The sequence below is a fragment of the Athene cunicularia genome (assembly GCF_003259725.1).
Source record: "Athene cunicularia isolate RWA chromosome 4 unlocalized genomic scaffold, athCun1 chr4_part3, whole genome shotgun sequence".
Taxonomy (NCBI): Eukaryota; Metazoa; Chordata; class Aves; order Strigiformes; family Strigidae; genus Athene; species Athene cunicularia.
Window position 1 is genome coordinate 21,178,529 of NW_020799100.1, and position 16,802 is coordinate 21,195,330.

Here is a 16,802-nt window from a genome sequence, read left to right on the forward strand (position 1 = left end):
CTTAATGAGCTACTTCTTGAGGCTCTTGCTTCAAGAAGAATGCTAGCAATCACTTCAGAGGCACATAATTTAGGATTTGGTGTCTCTTCTGGCATTGATTCTAGTAGAGGTGTTTTGGTGATAACTTCCTGGTGACATGAAGATACCTTTGAAAATACCTATTCCTAAGAATAATTCTTTTACTCTGTTTTAGCATAAAACTTGTTTTGAGGACTTGGGGTTTGGGGTTTTTGGTCTGGTGTATTTTTTGTTTGGTTTGTTTGCTTTGAAAATCACTTGTATAATGTGGAAACTTAAAAGCTGATGAGTTCAATGTGTACAGTCTACAAGACTTTGGAATAGATCCTCAATACATCAAATTGTGCAATGAAGTCTACGTAGACAGTTTTTAGTAAGATACAATTCTTTCTCTTGTTCTTTGTTTTCCTTTAGAGCAAAACTTGGAATGCCTCAGTTCCTCAGCCCTGAAGCACAAAGTCTTCTGAGGATGTTGTTTAAAAGGAACCCATCGAACAGATTAGGTTGGTTCAGTTATTTGGATCTCTGAAATAAAAGTAGTCAGGTTGAGTTTGATTATATAAAGAAGGTAGTTGCTAGAGGCTCTTAAGCTTCAGACGGCCAGTCAGATTTGGGTTTAGATACCATTTCTTGTTAGCTTGGATCGTGACTTCCTGGGTTTCGCTATTGAACGACTACTCTCTTGGACCAGTGACTCTTAGCAGTGAGCCAAAGCTTTGACAGTGTTAGAGCAAATATATCAACACCCTCTATTTATGGGCCTCTTGTACTGTTTGTCTCCCTGATGAGGTGTACACTACTTAATTGAGTGTTTTACATCCTTGGAATATTTCTGTGTTTTCAATTCCCTCAACTATGTCTATGCAAAATTTTGAGAAATGAACCGACTTTTAGTGCAATCTTCTTCAAAGACTTCACCCAAAAGTGTTTTAATTACAGTATTTTCTTTGCTCAGGAGCTGGTTCAGATGGAGTTGAAGAAATCAAGAGACATCCTTTTTTTTCTACTGTTGACTGGAACGTAAGTACAAAATGATCTGAATGATAAAGCTGTTTGTAATTTTTCTGTGTTGTAGCATTTATAAGTATTTGCATCTGAATAGGGCACAATAAACACTGCAGTACTGCTGACTTCTACTATAATCTTAGACTCTCAGAGACTAATCTTGGCATCTGGAGCTGTAGTATTTATGGTATAGAAAGTATTAATTATAAATTGTACATTTACTTTTTAAATTAAGAGTTGCAGCATTCTAAAGCTTTAATTGTCTGTTAGAGCAGACAGTTTGTAGCTGGGAGAGGGTGGTGGTGTTCCCTGTGTGCAAGAATCCTTCGTTTCAGTAAGTGTCCGTCTCGTGCTTCCATGCAGGGCACAAAAATTTGCTGTAACTGTAATTCTCTTTGACTTCTCTCTAGCTACAGCACATTTCTATTTTATCAGTCATATTCCATTTACAGTTGAAGTGTTGACTCTGGTGCTCTGAGATGATCAGAAGTCTGTACGAATTTATGATTGCTTGCTTAAATTTTTAACAAGCACCTTTATGCTTTTTCTCTGAGGTTCTCTAAACTTTGGAGATGTGTTTCCCAGAAATGTTGACAAAACTAAAATGCTCTGTATCAAATAAATCTACTTGGAAAACACTTCTTTGCTGTAACGCCTACAAAAGGATAGACACAATAAATAAGATGTTGCTGTACTGACAGGTCTACTTGCAATGCTAGCCAATACTGTGCTCAGCAGTTTCTCTAAAGCCTGTTGTCATTATCCTTCTTTTTATCTCTTGTATTTACTTCTGAGAAGGCGGTTTTCTAGCTGTGTTTATTCAGCTTCTACCATAGAGTCCTGATTAGCAAGTAGGGTTTTCAGTAACAGCAAAACTTCACTGTGTTCTGTGTACACTTTGTAAGAGAAGGCTTGTTATGGCTTGATTATCTGTTTTTTGGTTGGGTTGTGGGGTTTTGGTTTTTTGGGGGTTTTTTGGTAAGAGGCTGATGTGGAAAAATACCAGCAAGGAAGTTTGAAAGATCTGCAGTTCTAAGCCTTTGTTTTTTCTTTTTTCTAACTTTTTTCATTTGACAGTGCTTTGTATTTATTTCAGTAAGCTGGTGTTGATGACCACTTCTGAATTATGGGATGAATTCAGGACCCTCTTCCTTGTTTATTTGTTGGGGGGTTTGTTAAATTGAAATACGTTACATGTTCTTGTGCAGGAAAATTAAATGAAAAGAACTGCAAAAAATAGGTCTGAAAGGATGAGAGAAATGCCAAGAAAATGTTCAGAACTTTCTGAACTTTGCATGGGGCTTCAGCATTATTTGGCATGAAATTTTCTCTTCCTTAACTCTAAATGATCTCAAATCAGCAATAAGTCTCACTTGGGCAATGCATTTTTCTAAAGCATGTTGAGTGAAGGAGGAAAAAAAGGAGCCATTCCTTCCCCCTGTTTTAGTTCAGTAGATTAAGAAAAACCTGGAATAGAGCTTTGAGAACTGGCAGTGCCGTGCCAAGAGGGACACACCTGTCATTTGTGAGAGGTCTTTTGTCTGGGACCCACAATAGGAAGGTAAAGACTGTACCCCATATCTTCCCTTTGGGGTGGGTGTTTTAGAGTGGTGATGAAATAGCTGTGTCCCAGGTCTGAGATGACGATAGAAGGTAAGATGAACTCCGGCTGTTCTGTGTTCTTCTGAATAAGCCCAAGATGAACTAGTGATAAGTAGCAGCTTGCTGTTGTAGTTTTAAAAGTACAGACCTGGTAGGTGAGGCAGATTCAAAAGAGTAAGGAAAAAGCTGTATATTGTTGGACTTGTAATATTTCCCATAGCTTTTCAAATCAAAGGTGCAAGAAAGTAGCTCAGTTTTTCCATATATATTTGTGGTTTTCTACTTGTTGTACATTATTCACTCTTTCAGAAAACTGTTTTAATACAGCAGTAACACTTGAGTTGCTTTCCCTTTAGCTTGGCAAAATTAGAGCACCTGTGGAAGTTTCATTCATTCTTAATGATATGACTTTGTCCTTCTACTACAGAAACTGTTCAGAAGAGAAATTCAACCCCCATTTAAACCTGCTTCTGGAAAGCCAGAAGATACCTTTTGTTTTGATCCGGAATTCACAGCAAAAACACCAAAAGGTAACTGTGCGTGGTTATATGTTGGTGAGGTGGGGTTCATGGGATGAGAGGGGTCAAATTATTATTACAACAAACTTACCAAGAGAAAAAGTCAGTGACAAAACTAAAAGGAAAGAGTGGAACAGGGTTCCAGTACTTTGAAGGTGTATGTTCTCCTCAGTGGGTTTCTATTCTTTGACATATTCTAAACTTTGATCCACCAACCAAAAAAAAAAAAACCAACCCAAAAACCAACACAACATTAACAGCTGAATTATGGTTTCTAGTTATGGTTTAGTCAGACATGCAGTGTTGGGGGGAGAAGTATCTGGTACTAAAAGTAAACTAAATTTGATTCTGGCAGCGATGATTTTTAGGGTCAGTATTCCACTAAAAATGACTTGCTTTAAGTGACTTTCTCGAGCCTATTCATTATTATCATTACTAAAATTAAATCTTAAAACTAGCATTACAATAACTTTTTCCTTTAGCTGTTCCCCTTGCTTCCCATGCAGGGGGTTTGACTTTACTCTTGAGAAAACAGTGATTCAAGGGCGGAGAAGGGTGGGGACAATGAACAGTGGACTGGGTGGGTACCTGTACTACTGGGTCAGTTGCAAAGACATCTCAGATAGTTTCAAGAAGCTTATGAAATTTTATCTCTAAAATACCCCTTAGATTATTACACTTCAGAAATTTCCAACTTGGAAACAGAGACAGTAAGTGCAAACGCTTACTGCCTCGCAGGCTTCAAGTTCACTTCAGGTTTTCTTTTGTGAATTTTCCTCTCTGCTGCTGCATCCAGCTTTTAAAGCTACTTGTCATGTTTGTATGGAGAATGTCTGTGGTTTTAACAGGCTACACAGAATCATCAAGTTGTCCCGACTGTGAAATTTCAAACAGTGAATTCAGAGGTGCACATAATCTGAGGAAAATGTGGTTCTAATTATTCAGTAGTATTACTAATTAAATATTCTCCTATTGCCTCACTTCTGCCTTGCCAGCAGCACATACAGCACTGAAGGAGCAAAATCTGTGGGCATTCTTCTTCATTCATCTTTGTGATGCAGTCCCTGAACATAAGGCTACGATCTTTTTTTCTCATAAGTATCGTGCTTCAATAAATTGCTTCTTAAAAACATGTGTTCATACATTAGTCCCTGCAGTGTTTTGCAGTTTTAGATAAAGCCCAGGAATACTTGGTTTGTGGGTGTCACTGAAATAAGAGAAGACTGATAACTGACTTATTTTGAGGGAAGGGAAGCAAACGTTTCTTCCAACATATCTCTCCTGAATGATAAAAAAAAAAAAATAGCCTTGCTGGGATTTAGCCATCCTAATCAAATGTGTATGCCACTAGATTCTCCAGGAGTCCCACCTAGTGCGAATGCACATCAGCTATTCAAAGGATTTAGTTTTGTTGCAACAACTACTGTAGAAGATCATAAAATATCACCGCTCACCAATATACTGCCAATAGTACAGGTAACATTTTATCTTTTGGGAAACTTTTTTGACATGCCAAAGATTGACCTATATTTAGTGTTTACAGTCTGTTCTTTTTAGGCTGGGGAGACTACTATAAAATGTACATTATTAAAGTGCTTCCATGGGATACTTTTAAATTGTAAAAAGCGAGTTGCTGTTTTTCTGGAGACAGAATTCAAAAGAGAAAGCATGGATGGGCAGAAGGAACTTTTGCTGTTGGAAACAGTATTATGGCAAAGAGTGTCTTGTTGCTTTGGGTGACAGCTTGTTTGTGTTTGTTTTTTTTTTTTTTTTAAAGCAACTTCATGGAAACAGCGCACAGTTCACTGATGTATACGAGCTGAAGGAAGATATTGGTGTTGGTTCCTACTCTGTGTGCAAGCGATGTATACACATAGCTACAAATATGGAGTTTGCTGTAAAGGTATTTTGAATAAATTCCACTGTGGCGGTTCTGAAATGATGGTGTAGTAGGCTTGTAAACTTAAATACATGAGTTTTTTAGTTATTGTAGCTGTTTATGTGCTGTGAGAAATGAAAAACCATGTTTTCTTCATTTGTTTAAATTGTGTATTAGCTTCTGTAGCTCCTCTTTTTGTGGGTAAGGGTATGGCCTTGAAGAACTGGCTTTGCAATTACAATCTTGAAGCCTGAAAATACTCTACAATGATGAGCACATGTGAAATAAAACGAGGTTCACAAGGGTGGAACTGGGCTGCAGGGAAGTAGTGATGCTTCAGACTGGTTCCATTGCATTTCCTTGTCTGTGGGAGCAGAATAGACTGCATGAACAATACAGTTTTAACTGGTAGCAAGGAGAGAGCAAGAAATTAAGAAACAGTGGGATATGAAGCTGGAAGATGAATTAGTCATGATTAGTATGAAGCAATGAACTCTAGGAATCTTTCTATTCTGTCTTGAAGTGAGAATATAAATACAAAAAAAAAATTTAAAGCCGACTTTGTTTAGCCAAATTGTTTTTTTCTGTTGCTATATTTTGCAGATAATTGATAAAAGTAAGAGGGATCCCTCGGAAGAAATTGAGATTCTCATGCGTTATGGACAACATCCGAATATTATTACTTTAAAGGATGTATGTACTCTGTTACCTCTTATTCCACAGTAGTCAATAAATACAGATGTAGGGAGTTTATTGGGATTTATGAAGCTTCTTTTACATAGTAAAATTTATTAGGAGAGCAGTATGTATAGTAAAGTATTTCAAAATATGGCTTTGTCTTGATCCTAATTTTTTCTAAATGCTGTTAGTGAAGTTGAGGTGAGAAATGATGGAAAGGTTGGAAATGTCCTATTTCCTCTTTTTTCAAATGAGTAGCTAACGTGGTGTTAATCTGAATCTGAAAAAGCAGATGTTGTCCTGTGTATGCAAAGTGCCAGCAGCTAAAAATTGTCCATGGAGAGGGAAGGGCAATAGGGAGTGGTAGGGCTGCTCTCCTCTTACGACAGAAGTTCCTAGACTGAAAAATTTGAGTCATGAATTGACAATCGATAACCTTAACATCTCACAGAATGACACAAAAGCTTTCTTGTGCTTCATGCTTTAAGGTTCCTGAATAGCACAATTAAATTTTTCAGTCGCTGCTGTTTGTGCTTTCTGTTCATACGTGAATAGGTGAACAATCTGGTCTGTAATTGTCACATTTATCAGGATGTATAATTACCGATGATCTTTCTTTAATATATGTGTACATTTATATACATACGCACTTATTACAATTCTCATCAGGTGTATGATGATGGTAGATTCATATACCTTGTCACTGAACTGATGAAAGGAGGAGAGCTGCTTGATCGAATTCTCAGACAAAAGTTCTTCTCGGAGCGGGAGGCTAGTGCTGTATTATACACCATAACTAAGACTGTGGACTACCTGCACTGCCAAGGAGTGAGTGCTTTCTATGACATAACTCCTTTTACATTTCTTAGAATTAACAAATGCCTTTTATGTGCTTTGGTTGGCTTGTTTTTATAGCAGAAGGGAAGAAGATTTCTAAGTATTTTATGACAAAGGTGAATAATATAAACAACTCATCCTGTTATTCTGGCAAGCCCTTTTAACTCTGCTTTTGCAGTTTATGAAACAGCAAATATTTGTTCTCTCATGCTCGTTGGCAAATGGTTACGTTAGTTCCAGTTGCGTTATCAGCCAGATGGCTTTTTTTAATGATGTTACTTGAGCTAGAATCTTTTTTTTACTTTAAAGTTACATAATGGTTTAGAACTGATAAGCACACTAATCTAAAGAATAGTTTTTATAAATTGCAAATTACCTACAAACAAATGTACATGCGACTTGTAAATGATAGATTTAAAAATTTCTTTGTTTAAAGGTAGTGCATCGAGACCTTAAACCTAGTAATATTTTATATATGGATGATTCAAATAATGCTGATTCTATCAGGATTTGTGATTTTGGATTTGCAAAACAACTTCGAGGAGAAAATGGACTACTTCTAACTCCGTGCTACACTGCAAACTTTGTGGCACCAGAGGTATCTTAAGCTGCCGTGTGTTTTCTCTATGCTGTTTTTGATGCATCAAGTACTTTTTAGCAGTGCTTGAAAAAAAAAATCTGCTAGTTTTCATTAAATATAATTACACATACTTTGTAAACACTGGTGCATATGTTTATTATAAACCTGCTTTAAAAATAGCAGAATCCACCCTCAAAAATAAGGTGTAAGCATGTTGAGAATCTTGAGATGATGTTCTGGGAACAAGAAATACTGTTGATAGTTACTGTAACCTGTATATTCAGAAATAATCAAACCTATTAAATCATTTTGGGATTGATTTACCCTTCTTTAGGCTGTGTAGTGATACTGGTTTGGAGTGGGTTTTTTAATATATGAAAAGTCTCTAACACTCTTTGTTTTATAGGTTCTCATGAGACAGGGATATGATGCTGCTTGTGACATATGGAGCTTGGGTGTTCTTCTTTACACAATGTTGGCAGGGTGAGAAATATTTCTTAGCTTTTTGTTTAACTAAAATTCCAGCATGCTGCATGAATCCGTGCTTTCATTAAAATTGTAAGAAATTACCTCATTAATTTGAATGTAGAATGACAGAGACACTCAAGTGGAAGAGGAAGCTATCAGTAAATGATACATAAACTAGGCTTATCTTACAGGTAGGTTCAAAGTTTCTCTCTCCTATAGTACGTGACTGGTGGGGAATGCCAAAGACTGTCCCCAGTTTCCAGGAGAGAGCTTAGTCTGTGAAAGTATGTGGTGGTTTTCTTTCTCCTTCTGCCTCTTGTCCACCCCACCATAGTATTCTTGTAGTCCACCTTCTTGTATCACCTGCAACGGGCTTTACTCGTGGCCCTTCTGTAGAACACACTGGCTTGTAATTCCTTAAGTTTTCTAAACCTCTGATTTTTTTTTTTATTAAACTATGAAGTGCTTGGTGGCTGAATGATAAAAGGTTTTCTGAATTTTATCCTAACAGAAGAGCAGATTATTTTTTTTGTCTTAGATAAACACCATTCACTGGAAACTGTTCCTTTTGATAAATTTGTAGCTTTTCCATGTAAAATCACCCCCACTACAGTTCTGTCATTAAAACACAGATTGCTGTATGATTTAAGTGCAAGTGTGCAGATATTGGGCAGTGCACTGCTTGCACACTTGAGAAACATCGTCTGAACAAAAGGTGTGGCAGGTCAGAAGTACAGGGGAGGAATGGTCTATGGGGATTTTGTTCTTTCCATTCTGTTCCTCTTAAACTCATCAACTGAAAGCCTAGAACTAACTGGCTGGGATAGCTCCTAAACCTCTGTTGATGATGCTGACTGATTTTTCTTCTATGCAGAGCTTTCAAAGTACTAAGATTACAATACATTAAACTTAATTATTATTATTTTTTGCAAGCTAATTTGAAACCTAAGGGGGTTTAGGATGTATCTACTTAATCTGAGTAAGATTTGGGGTTTGTTGGTACTAGCTATGATCGTAGGACATGCCAGAACATCCTTAAAAGGTGTATTTAAGTGACTCAGATTGGTTTTCAGATTTGCTGATTTAGTTCTTTGGAGTTTGTCACAGTAGGATTTGTGGAAAATAAGCTGGATTTACAGGAAACCCTGTAAATTGTTACAGGCCTCCAAAAGCAATGGTCTTGTGGTCTGGTTTAAGCCTCCCAAACTCACTTAAGTAAAAAAATTGCCATGAAAATTCTTGTAGGTTTCCCCAGATAACGTGTGTATATTGTGTTCAATCTCTAATTCAATGCACATGCCCTAAACATGATACTGCTCCGGCTCCATTGGGCCATTCCACTAAGGGACTCTTCCAGGTTTGGATTACTTTACATGCTCTGGTAACCAACCATAATTTGTGTTTGAGTCCCTTCTATTTAAGTTAAAAGTCTGCATTGATTAGATTATTAAGATATTAACTTAAGCCATCTTTTTAGTCTGCATTTCCCACTTACTTGATTAACCACAACTGTGGGGACAAGGAAAATAATACAGTTTTGAAGATGAAATGCTAATATAGGAAGCATTTAATAATGTATAGTGTGTTTCTGTCAGCAGTGGCATATCTACTCAGAATGATTTGTGAGATTTTTACCAATTTCTTACAGCTTCTTACCTATAACAAGGCATTTTGGATTTTTTTGTCTTTCAACAGCTATACTCCGTTTGCTAATGGTCCTAATGATACTCCAGAGGAGATCCTGGTACGGATAGGCAGTGGAAAATTCTCTTTAAGTGGAGGCAACTGGGACACTGTTTCAGATGCAGCAAAGGTGTAAATGTGTTTTGTTTTGTCCTTATGTTTTTGTGGAATTCAAAGGAACACCTTGTGAACTTTATGGAATAGCCTGGTCTAACACAGTAGTTTGCTGTTATAACCTGCAAACTTTATTGCAGTGAAGGTTATCTCATCCAACCTCCCACTCAAAGCAGGTTCAGTTCTGGGCAGCCTTTCCCAATTCTTGGTTGCTGTGGTCGGGAAAAAGCTTCTAACTTCAAACCAGAACATCTCTTCTTTTACTTTGTCCTCTATCTCCATTCCTTTGGCCATGCTGTCTAAAGGAACGTCAGCCGCCTTGGCTGCCGGGTCACACTGGTAGTTCAGGATCAGTTTGTCTACAAAAACCTCCTGGTCCTTCTCAGTAAAGCTGGTCCCCAACCGGTCAGTCCCCACCCTGTACAGTTTCTTCCTTTCCAAGGTCTCTTTGGTTTTGTGCCTCACTGCAGACTTGGCAAGAGTGCACTCTGTTCCTTCCCCCAGTTCACTGATAAAGATCTTGAATAATATGAGTCCCAATATAGACTACTAATCATCAGCATTTTTTTTAATGGACCGAAATCAGGTGTTTGTGGGATTCCTTAAATGAAAGGATAATTCTTTACAGTTATCTGTTCTAGTAGCTAACCAGTCTTGCATTAACAGGTCAATTTTTTTTGTAGTGCAATTTTCTTAAATGTTGTTCAGCACTGAAGTCATCAGGTCTTTTTTCTTTGTTCGTACTTTCAGCAATTTAACTAGTACTTTAACAACCAAATATATCTTGCCAGAAATCTGGATCAGCTTGATTATGCAGCTTTTTTTATTTCAAGACCGCATCTCTCATCAGTTGCTGTATGAACTCTCTGGGTTTGGTGCTGGCCTGGTCTGGAGGCATCTTAGTCACCTGCATTACCTTTTATAAAGCTCAGCATTAATATTAAATCTTTTCCTGATCCTTTGGAACTGCACTATTTGTTCATTTTGGTAGGAGTGATTCAGAATACTTGTTGGCTGATGCTGTCTTAGCACAAGTAATTCACTTCTGTATATTTAAGAATGCTTAACATTTTGTACCTAGAACAAAGGGAACATTCTGTCAGCTTGTTTGTATTTTGTTTTCTTTCAAGCTATTCCTGTCTCTCTTCTGTGCCCTGCCCACCCAGCTCGAGTTTTGACCAACATTGTAATTAGTAGCTTATTGATAATGCTTCTAAACAGGCAAACCCCAGTGTCCATTTCTGTTTGCTTTTTTCTTTTTATAGAAAAAAATCTTTGCTGGTATATCACTATATATGAATTCAATTGTAATATGTAGTCAGCAGACCCCAAATCTGTAGTACAAATGAGGAGAGATGTTTGCAAATACTAGCATTCTTCCGTAAAATCTGCTCAATTTTAATATTTCTAGTCTTTTAAGGATTATATTAATAATAAACTGAAATGTGAAATGCACAAACAGTAAGTTTCTTTACAATAAAGGCCTGCTCTGTTAAACTGATTAAATAGTACAACACATTGTTTTCAGTCTTCTGCAGTGTCAAGGCACAGAATGATCCAATTTATCTGCTGATTTTTTTGTGTGTATGTGCTTGCATTCTGTTAATCCCTGCCACATAGGGTACTTATTTCACTGCTGCCATAATTATTGCGATAAAGTCTGTATAAGATTATTGTAACTGAATAATAACATGTGTGTGTTTCATTTTTATCTAGGACTTGTTATCACATATGCTTCATGTAGATCCACATCAGCGGTATACAGCAGAGCAAGTACTAAAACATTCGTGGATAGCCTGTAGGGACCAGTTGCCACATTATCAACTAAACAGGCAAGATGCACCACATCTAGTAAAGGTAAACCAACCTGAAGGCTGAACGTTGCATGAGCTGGTGGATGCACACTGAATTGGGTCACTTTTAGAGCTATAGGCAAAACTCACTTTTTTTTCTTTAGAAAAGAAATTAGCTTTCTTTTGTTTTCCCAGCCATGTGCATATTTAAGTTACATAAGCAAGCAAAGTATTTATAAACTAATTTTTTTTTAACCTATGTGTGAAGGAAGAGATTTTTCTGCGTGTTCAAAGATGAAGGTAGCTTTGGTCCTATAGAAACCTGATGAGAAAGTTACCTGGGACTGCCACAGGTCTCCTCGCATTCTTATTCAAGAAATCTTTGGGGTTTTGTTTCTATGACTGGCTCATATTGTGCTTTCCTGACACAAATTAATAAACTACACTACAGTTTTTCCACTGGTATTTTATCTGTTTGTTCTGTATCTCTTTCTGACTTGTGACACACGAACGTTCTCCTGTATGCAGACAGCTTTTGACTTCATCACTTTTGTCGGGTTCAGAAACAAGGACCTATGATAGCCAGCCTTAATTGTGTTGTCTTCATAAATCAGGACCCGAATCACCACTTGGGTGGCTGTGTTTGATAAATTGATGCTAATGTTGCTTGGATGATACTAATTCTGACCTGTGTTAAAAGGTTACTGCTGCATCTGAGGTATGTAAAAGAAATACATAGGAAAGAACAGAAATGTCAGGCACCCGTGCTTAAAAACCTGAAGGATTCAGCAATAAATGTGATTTTTTTCAAAACAAACTTTAGAGAATGTGCATGACCTGCCATAAGTCCTGGTTTTTTTTTTCCTAGAGTTAATTAATAATTTAATATTCAATTGCTTTATTTTCTGATAAAAATGACCTTTACAGCCTTTTATGTCTTTTGTTGTTCTCTAGGGAGCCATGGCTGCTACATATTCTGCACTGAATCACAAGACATTTCAGCCAGTGTTAGAGCCTGTTGCAGCCTCAAGTTTAGCTCAGCGACGGAGCATGAAAAAGCTAACATCAACAGACTTATAGATCCACTGGGACACCTTAGCAAACAGAAGCAAGGGGAAAATCCAATAAGTGGCTCTCTTTTGCCTGACCTGTGATCAAAAGGCATCTATGGTTTCCTGCTACACTACTTGAATTCTGTAAAAGTCCTTTTTTTAAAAAGAAAAAAAAAAAAATCCACAGGTTCATACTGTGTTGTTTTACAAGCCGTATCTGTTAAATTAATTTAAAACATCAGGTACACCATAATGAATTTCTCTACACTGTCCTTTAAGAGATCTGTTGCAAATACTGTTTCACATTCTGTATAGTTTTGCTGGGTTCATTTAAAAAATGGTTTAGGGGACCGTTGCCAATGACCAAGTTGTACATAAAGTGTCAGTGTAAGTTTTCTTCACACCTTTAAGACCCTGTTGTGAAAGACAAATTCTTAATTTTGTAATTGGGCACTTAATTCATTCAACTTTAATTAATTAAACTTGTTCATTACTATTATGAAAAGCTGACTAATGTCTTGTGCCAGTGTTAAATGCATTAGTGTTCATTTGGAAGGCCTGTGTTTGCATGGTGCCAGTAACTGATAAGTTTATGTGAAAATACAAGCAAAAGGGAGATGTGTAAGATTCTGCACTTTACCCATAAACTTAATTTGATCACTCGTGACCCAAAAAAAAATGCTAGTTAAGAAAAAGCCTCTTATAGGAAAATTAACATTTGTAGTTGTTACCACGAGTGGTGTTGTCCTGCACTGAGCTGGAGAAAGTAGGTGTGTGTGTATAAATTGTCAGAATTAAGGATCTCAATAACATTGGTACCACTTTAAGACAACATCATGCAATCCAATTCTTTTCATTACTTACGTTGTCCGTTAATTTGTACGACGTGTTACTGTTTCCTCGGCAGTCGTTTCCACTGAATATACCCAATATTAAGTAAGCTTGGCAGATAAGACAAACTGACACTTTATTATAACAAACTTGGCACGTGGATTTTATTTCTTATTTATTTGATTGTTATAGAACGTTGCTTCTATCCGAATCTCTTGCCGCATGTACAAATATTACAGAACATAAATGCAAAATTCTATTTGCCTAACTGTAAGGGGTAGCTTGGGAAAATAAATAAGCCTTGCAGTGTGCCCAGATAAGGGAATTCTGACCAAGAAACTTCACAGTTATGGACAAGTTACTGACAATATCTTGTTGCCAACACTCACTTGCCCTCTTTGTCTTGGTGTTAGGACTTCAGCTGTTTCAAAATGTGGTGATGGGAAGGAAATTAACTTCGGGGCCAGAATTATCTTGGGATTTTCTGACTCAAAACCAGTACTAACTGTTAGTAGGCAGGGGACTAATGCATTCAGAGATGATGAGCTTAAAATTTTCAGAAGTTGTAGATGCTACTGTGCAGTTGTACTGTCGTAATAGAATGATACCCATTTTAAATATTGAGTATATTAGTGACCAGCATTTAGACTGTGAACATTCCAAGTGACGAAAAATCAAATGTAGTTCAGACTGATTTGCCATCATTGAATTTCTTGTACCAGATGCCTTTGGTAGTCAATTAAAAGACACCAGTGATGGCAGAACTGGGTATTTTTCAGGATACAAAGGAAACAAAGCTTTCAGGAGAATTCTGGCCCAACTGCCGAGAGTGGCGGTAGTAACTCGGATCTTAAAAGGCAGAGGGTGCTGGTTTGTTTTTTGTTTATACCTGTGAAGTACTTGGTGGCATTGGAAGTACTATTAGATAAGCTGCTTTCTTTTGTTGTGGTGGGGGAAGATGGAAATTATCTGGCCAGATAGTTAGGTATGAATATATGTAGATTTGAGACTTAATGAATATAGCAAACATAGGTGTGCTATTTGTATCATGCAGAACATACCCCATACTAAATTTCTTGAGTGTTTGATAGATGTTGGAAGCTTTAGGGGCCGTTTGTGCCTAGTTTTGAGGTGCCTGTTTGGAATGCTTGAAAGCTTATGAAAGAACACAACTGCTTCCTGGAAAGCTTATTATTGTTTGGTACAAAACCTGCCCCTTATGCAGCTGGTTCATCCTTCGTTTCATTACTGAAGACCTTTGCCAGCAAGAATGCCTGTAAACCTCTTGTCTACAGTCTACAGCTATAATTTTTTTGTAAATTTGCAAATGATTGCCAGAAGAACTTAATTCACTCGAAGAAAAAAAAAAAAAGAAAAAAAGTGGAAATAAAGCCCCCTTAGCCAAGGTCAAGGTATAATGTGGGTTGAAATGTAGTGGTAAAAGCTGTGTTGAGGATAGAGGGTAATGCAAGGTGTGGAACACAACTAAAGTGTCAAACTTGGATTGTCTTCAGCTTTCCCGTAAGGTAGCAGCTGGTCTTTAATGGCTTTGTTCATGAATCATTTAACAGTGTTTATATTGGTATTTTCTTTTAGCTTGCTTAGAAGCACCACATTATAAGCACCTTAAAAGCATTTTGCACAAAAGCAGTTGTAAGCAGCGGAAGGTACTTAAGTTTTTCTTGGCATGCGATACAAAGGTGGTAAGAGGAAAAGTATGCAAACAAGGTGGATATTCTTATTCTTAGCATAAAATTTAAAACATCTTCTATAAAGTTATCCCTACTGGTTCTGTATCATTACTGGCCTCTAGTGCAAGTGGTACTCCTGTGGTAAAAGCAAGGTTTCAGTGACTGCAACGTTACAAAATTATTTTACCACAAGGAAAACATGGATTAACACCGTTGTTATATCTGACTAGGCCAGCGTACCCTGGTATGCCAAGGGTAATCCTTAATCTGGGGGGAGGGAGTTCACTTGCTATGAATATTTCAGCATTATCAGCCTTTGAAACATTTGGATATGCAGGGATACAAAAGAGTTCACTTGCAGTTTACTCTTGCTGTCTAGTATTTAATGATCATCATCTTTGTGACGACTTTTGAAATTTCTTGCGGATTTCTCATCCTTTTTTTTTTTTTTTCCCAAACTTTGATTTTGTTCGTTTAAGCAATTACAGAAAAGTAGCATGGGCTGCTCATGAGCAATCAGTAAATGTGTGAAGTGGAAGAACTCTTTAATTTGAACGTGCTCTTGGCTGCACTGAAAGGTTAGTGTACATCGTTTCACTTTCATATCTCTGCACAGTTCAAGATTAGAAACTAGTTATGATTTTACTATCTTACTGATTTACTTTAAAAAAAAAAATTTACAAAGGCTTATACTTACAAAGAAATAGGCATACATACTATATATTTAGAAGAATTTCCCAAGAACTAATTAATATCTTAAATTATATAACTTTTTGGATATGGTTTCTGTTACTGCCAACAAGATAACTTCTACTCTGATGTTTGGTAATGGCAATTAAAAATAAGTGCTGGTTCTCAAGTGCACGTAGAGCCTGATACATTCTCACCAGAGAGTGTAGATGCCCACAGACATCAGCTATAGCTGGAGCAGGCTCGTGATGTGTTTTGTTGTTCTTTCACCCCTCGGATATCACAAGTTCTATCTTCAGTTATCGTTCTGATAAAAAAAGTGAGGAACTCTATTGTATTCCTGTAATGTATTCAAAAGCTATGCAGGGGCATCGATATCAGCCAGTGGTGCATAACAGAGTGTGCCCATACTGAGAGCATTATCGTGGGTGGGTTCATTTAAGCCGCTGTTCAGCAGCTTGTGTCTCGGTGCCATTATTAGCATGTTGGGTGTTTCCCCATTATCCTTAAAACTAGTAAATTCTCGTTGATCATGCAAAGAGCCTAAGGTGTAGGTGGTCTAAGCATACTGTCTGTTTGAGGGCCTGTGTTGTAGTAAGGGTTTAAAATGTTCTCCCGGCGTCCAGAGGAGGCATCTAAAACCTCACCCAAGTCAGTCATATTGAGCTTGAATTGAGTCTTCCATGTTTTAATTCATTTTTCAGAGCTAATATTCATCTATCCAATAGTTAAAATTACCTCTAGCAAACTTCAACAACTGGAAATTATTTGCAGTGACAGATTGCCGCATCCAGTACTCAGCACTGCCCTCAAATGTTACAATGAAAAAGTTGAGATAGCTGGTAAGAATGAAGTTAAATGAATTACACAATAATATAGTAATTATCGTGATTTGCATCAATGAAATTAGGCTAAAACAGCAATGCAAACATGGGGTTTTATGTACTTCTGTAGCACTTAAGTTTTTCAATCCTATCCAGAGTTAGAAGTTTGCAAATATTTGTGGGAGGGAAGGGAGGAGCAGGTTTTTCTTTCTCAAAGTTTTCAGAAGGCTTCTGAAGCCATGGTAAGAGCCCTTATGTAATCCTACAGGAGCTCTATACAACGAAAAAAAAAAAATCTCCTTGAAAGTTTATTCAGAAACTTTCTTGGGTGTGTATTGATACCTGTTGGCAACACGCCTACACCGTCATTCATACTGTACTGTCCTTCTGCATTAACCCCCCCTTTAGTTAAGCACATCCTGAATACTGTTTGTCCCTATTTCAGTGTAATTTTAAATGTTTACTCCCCCAAATTATGTTGGTTTCGGATAAGCCTCTATTTTCCTTTGGGAATAGAAGAATAAATACAATTTAAAAGG

At 37.2% G+C, this 16,802-nt stretch overlaps 1 protein-coding gene across 2 annotated transcripts in view; it reads left to right on the forward strand.

Moving 5' to 3' along the window:
* The window catches only part of RPS6KA6 (ribosomal protein S6 kinase A6), a 41,085-nt gene extending 24,535 nt beyond the window's left edge, over nt 1–16,550 (forward strand). For both annotated transcript variants that reach the window (XM_026848390.1, XM_026848391.1), the window contains exons 11-22: nt 433–521; nt 974–1,038; nt 3,053–3,155; nt 4,495–4,619; nt 4,921–5,046; nt 5,626–5,715; nt 6,370–6,528; nt 6,974–7,135; nt 7,524–7,600; nt 9,281–9,398; nt 11,099–11,239; nt 12,130–16,550. In XM_026848390.1, coding sequence (XP_026704191.1) covers nt 433–521; nt 974–1,038; nt 3,053–3,155; nt 4,495–4,619; nt 4,921–5,046; nt 5,626–5,715; nt 6,370–6,528; nt 6,974–7,135; nt 7,524–7,600; nt 9,281–9,398; nt 11,099–11,239; nt 12,130–12,255 — 1,381 coding nt within the window. In that variant the 3' untranslated portion in view covers nt 12,256–16,550. The remainder of the gene's footprint in view (nt 1–432; nt 522–973; nt 1,039–3,052; nt 3,156–4,494; nt 4,620–4,920; nt 5,047–5,625; nt 5,716–6,369; nt 6,529–6,973; nt 7,136–7,523; nt 7,601–9,280; nt 9,399–11,098; nt 11,240–12,129) is intronic.
* The last annotated feature ends 252 nt before the right edge of the window (nt 16,551–16,802 follow it).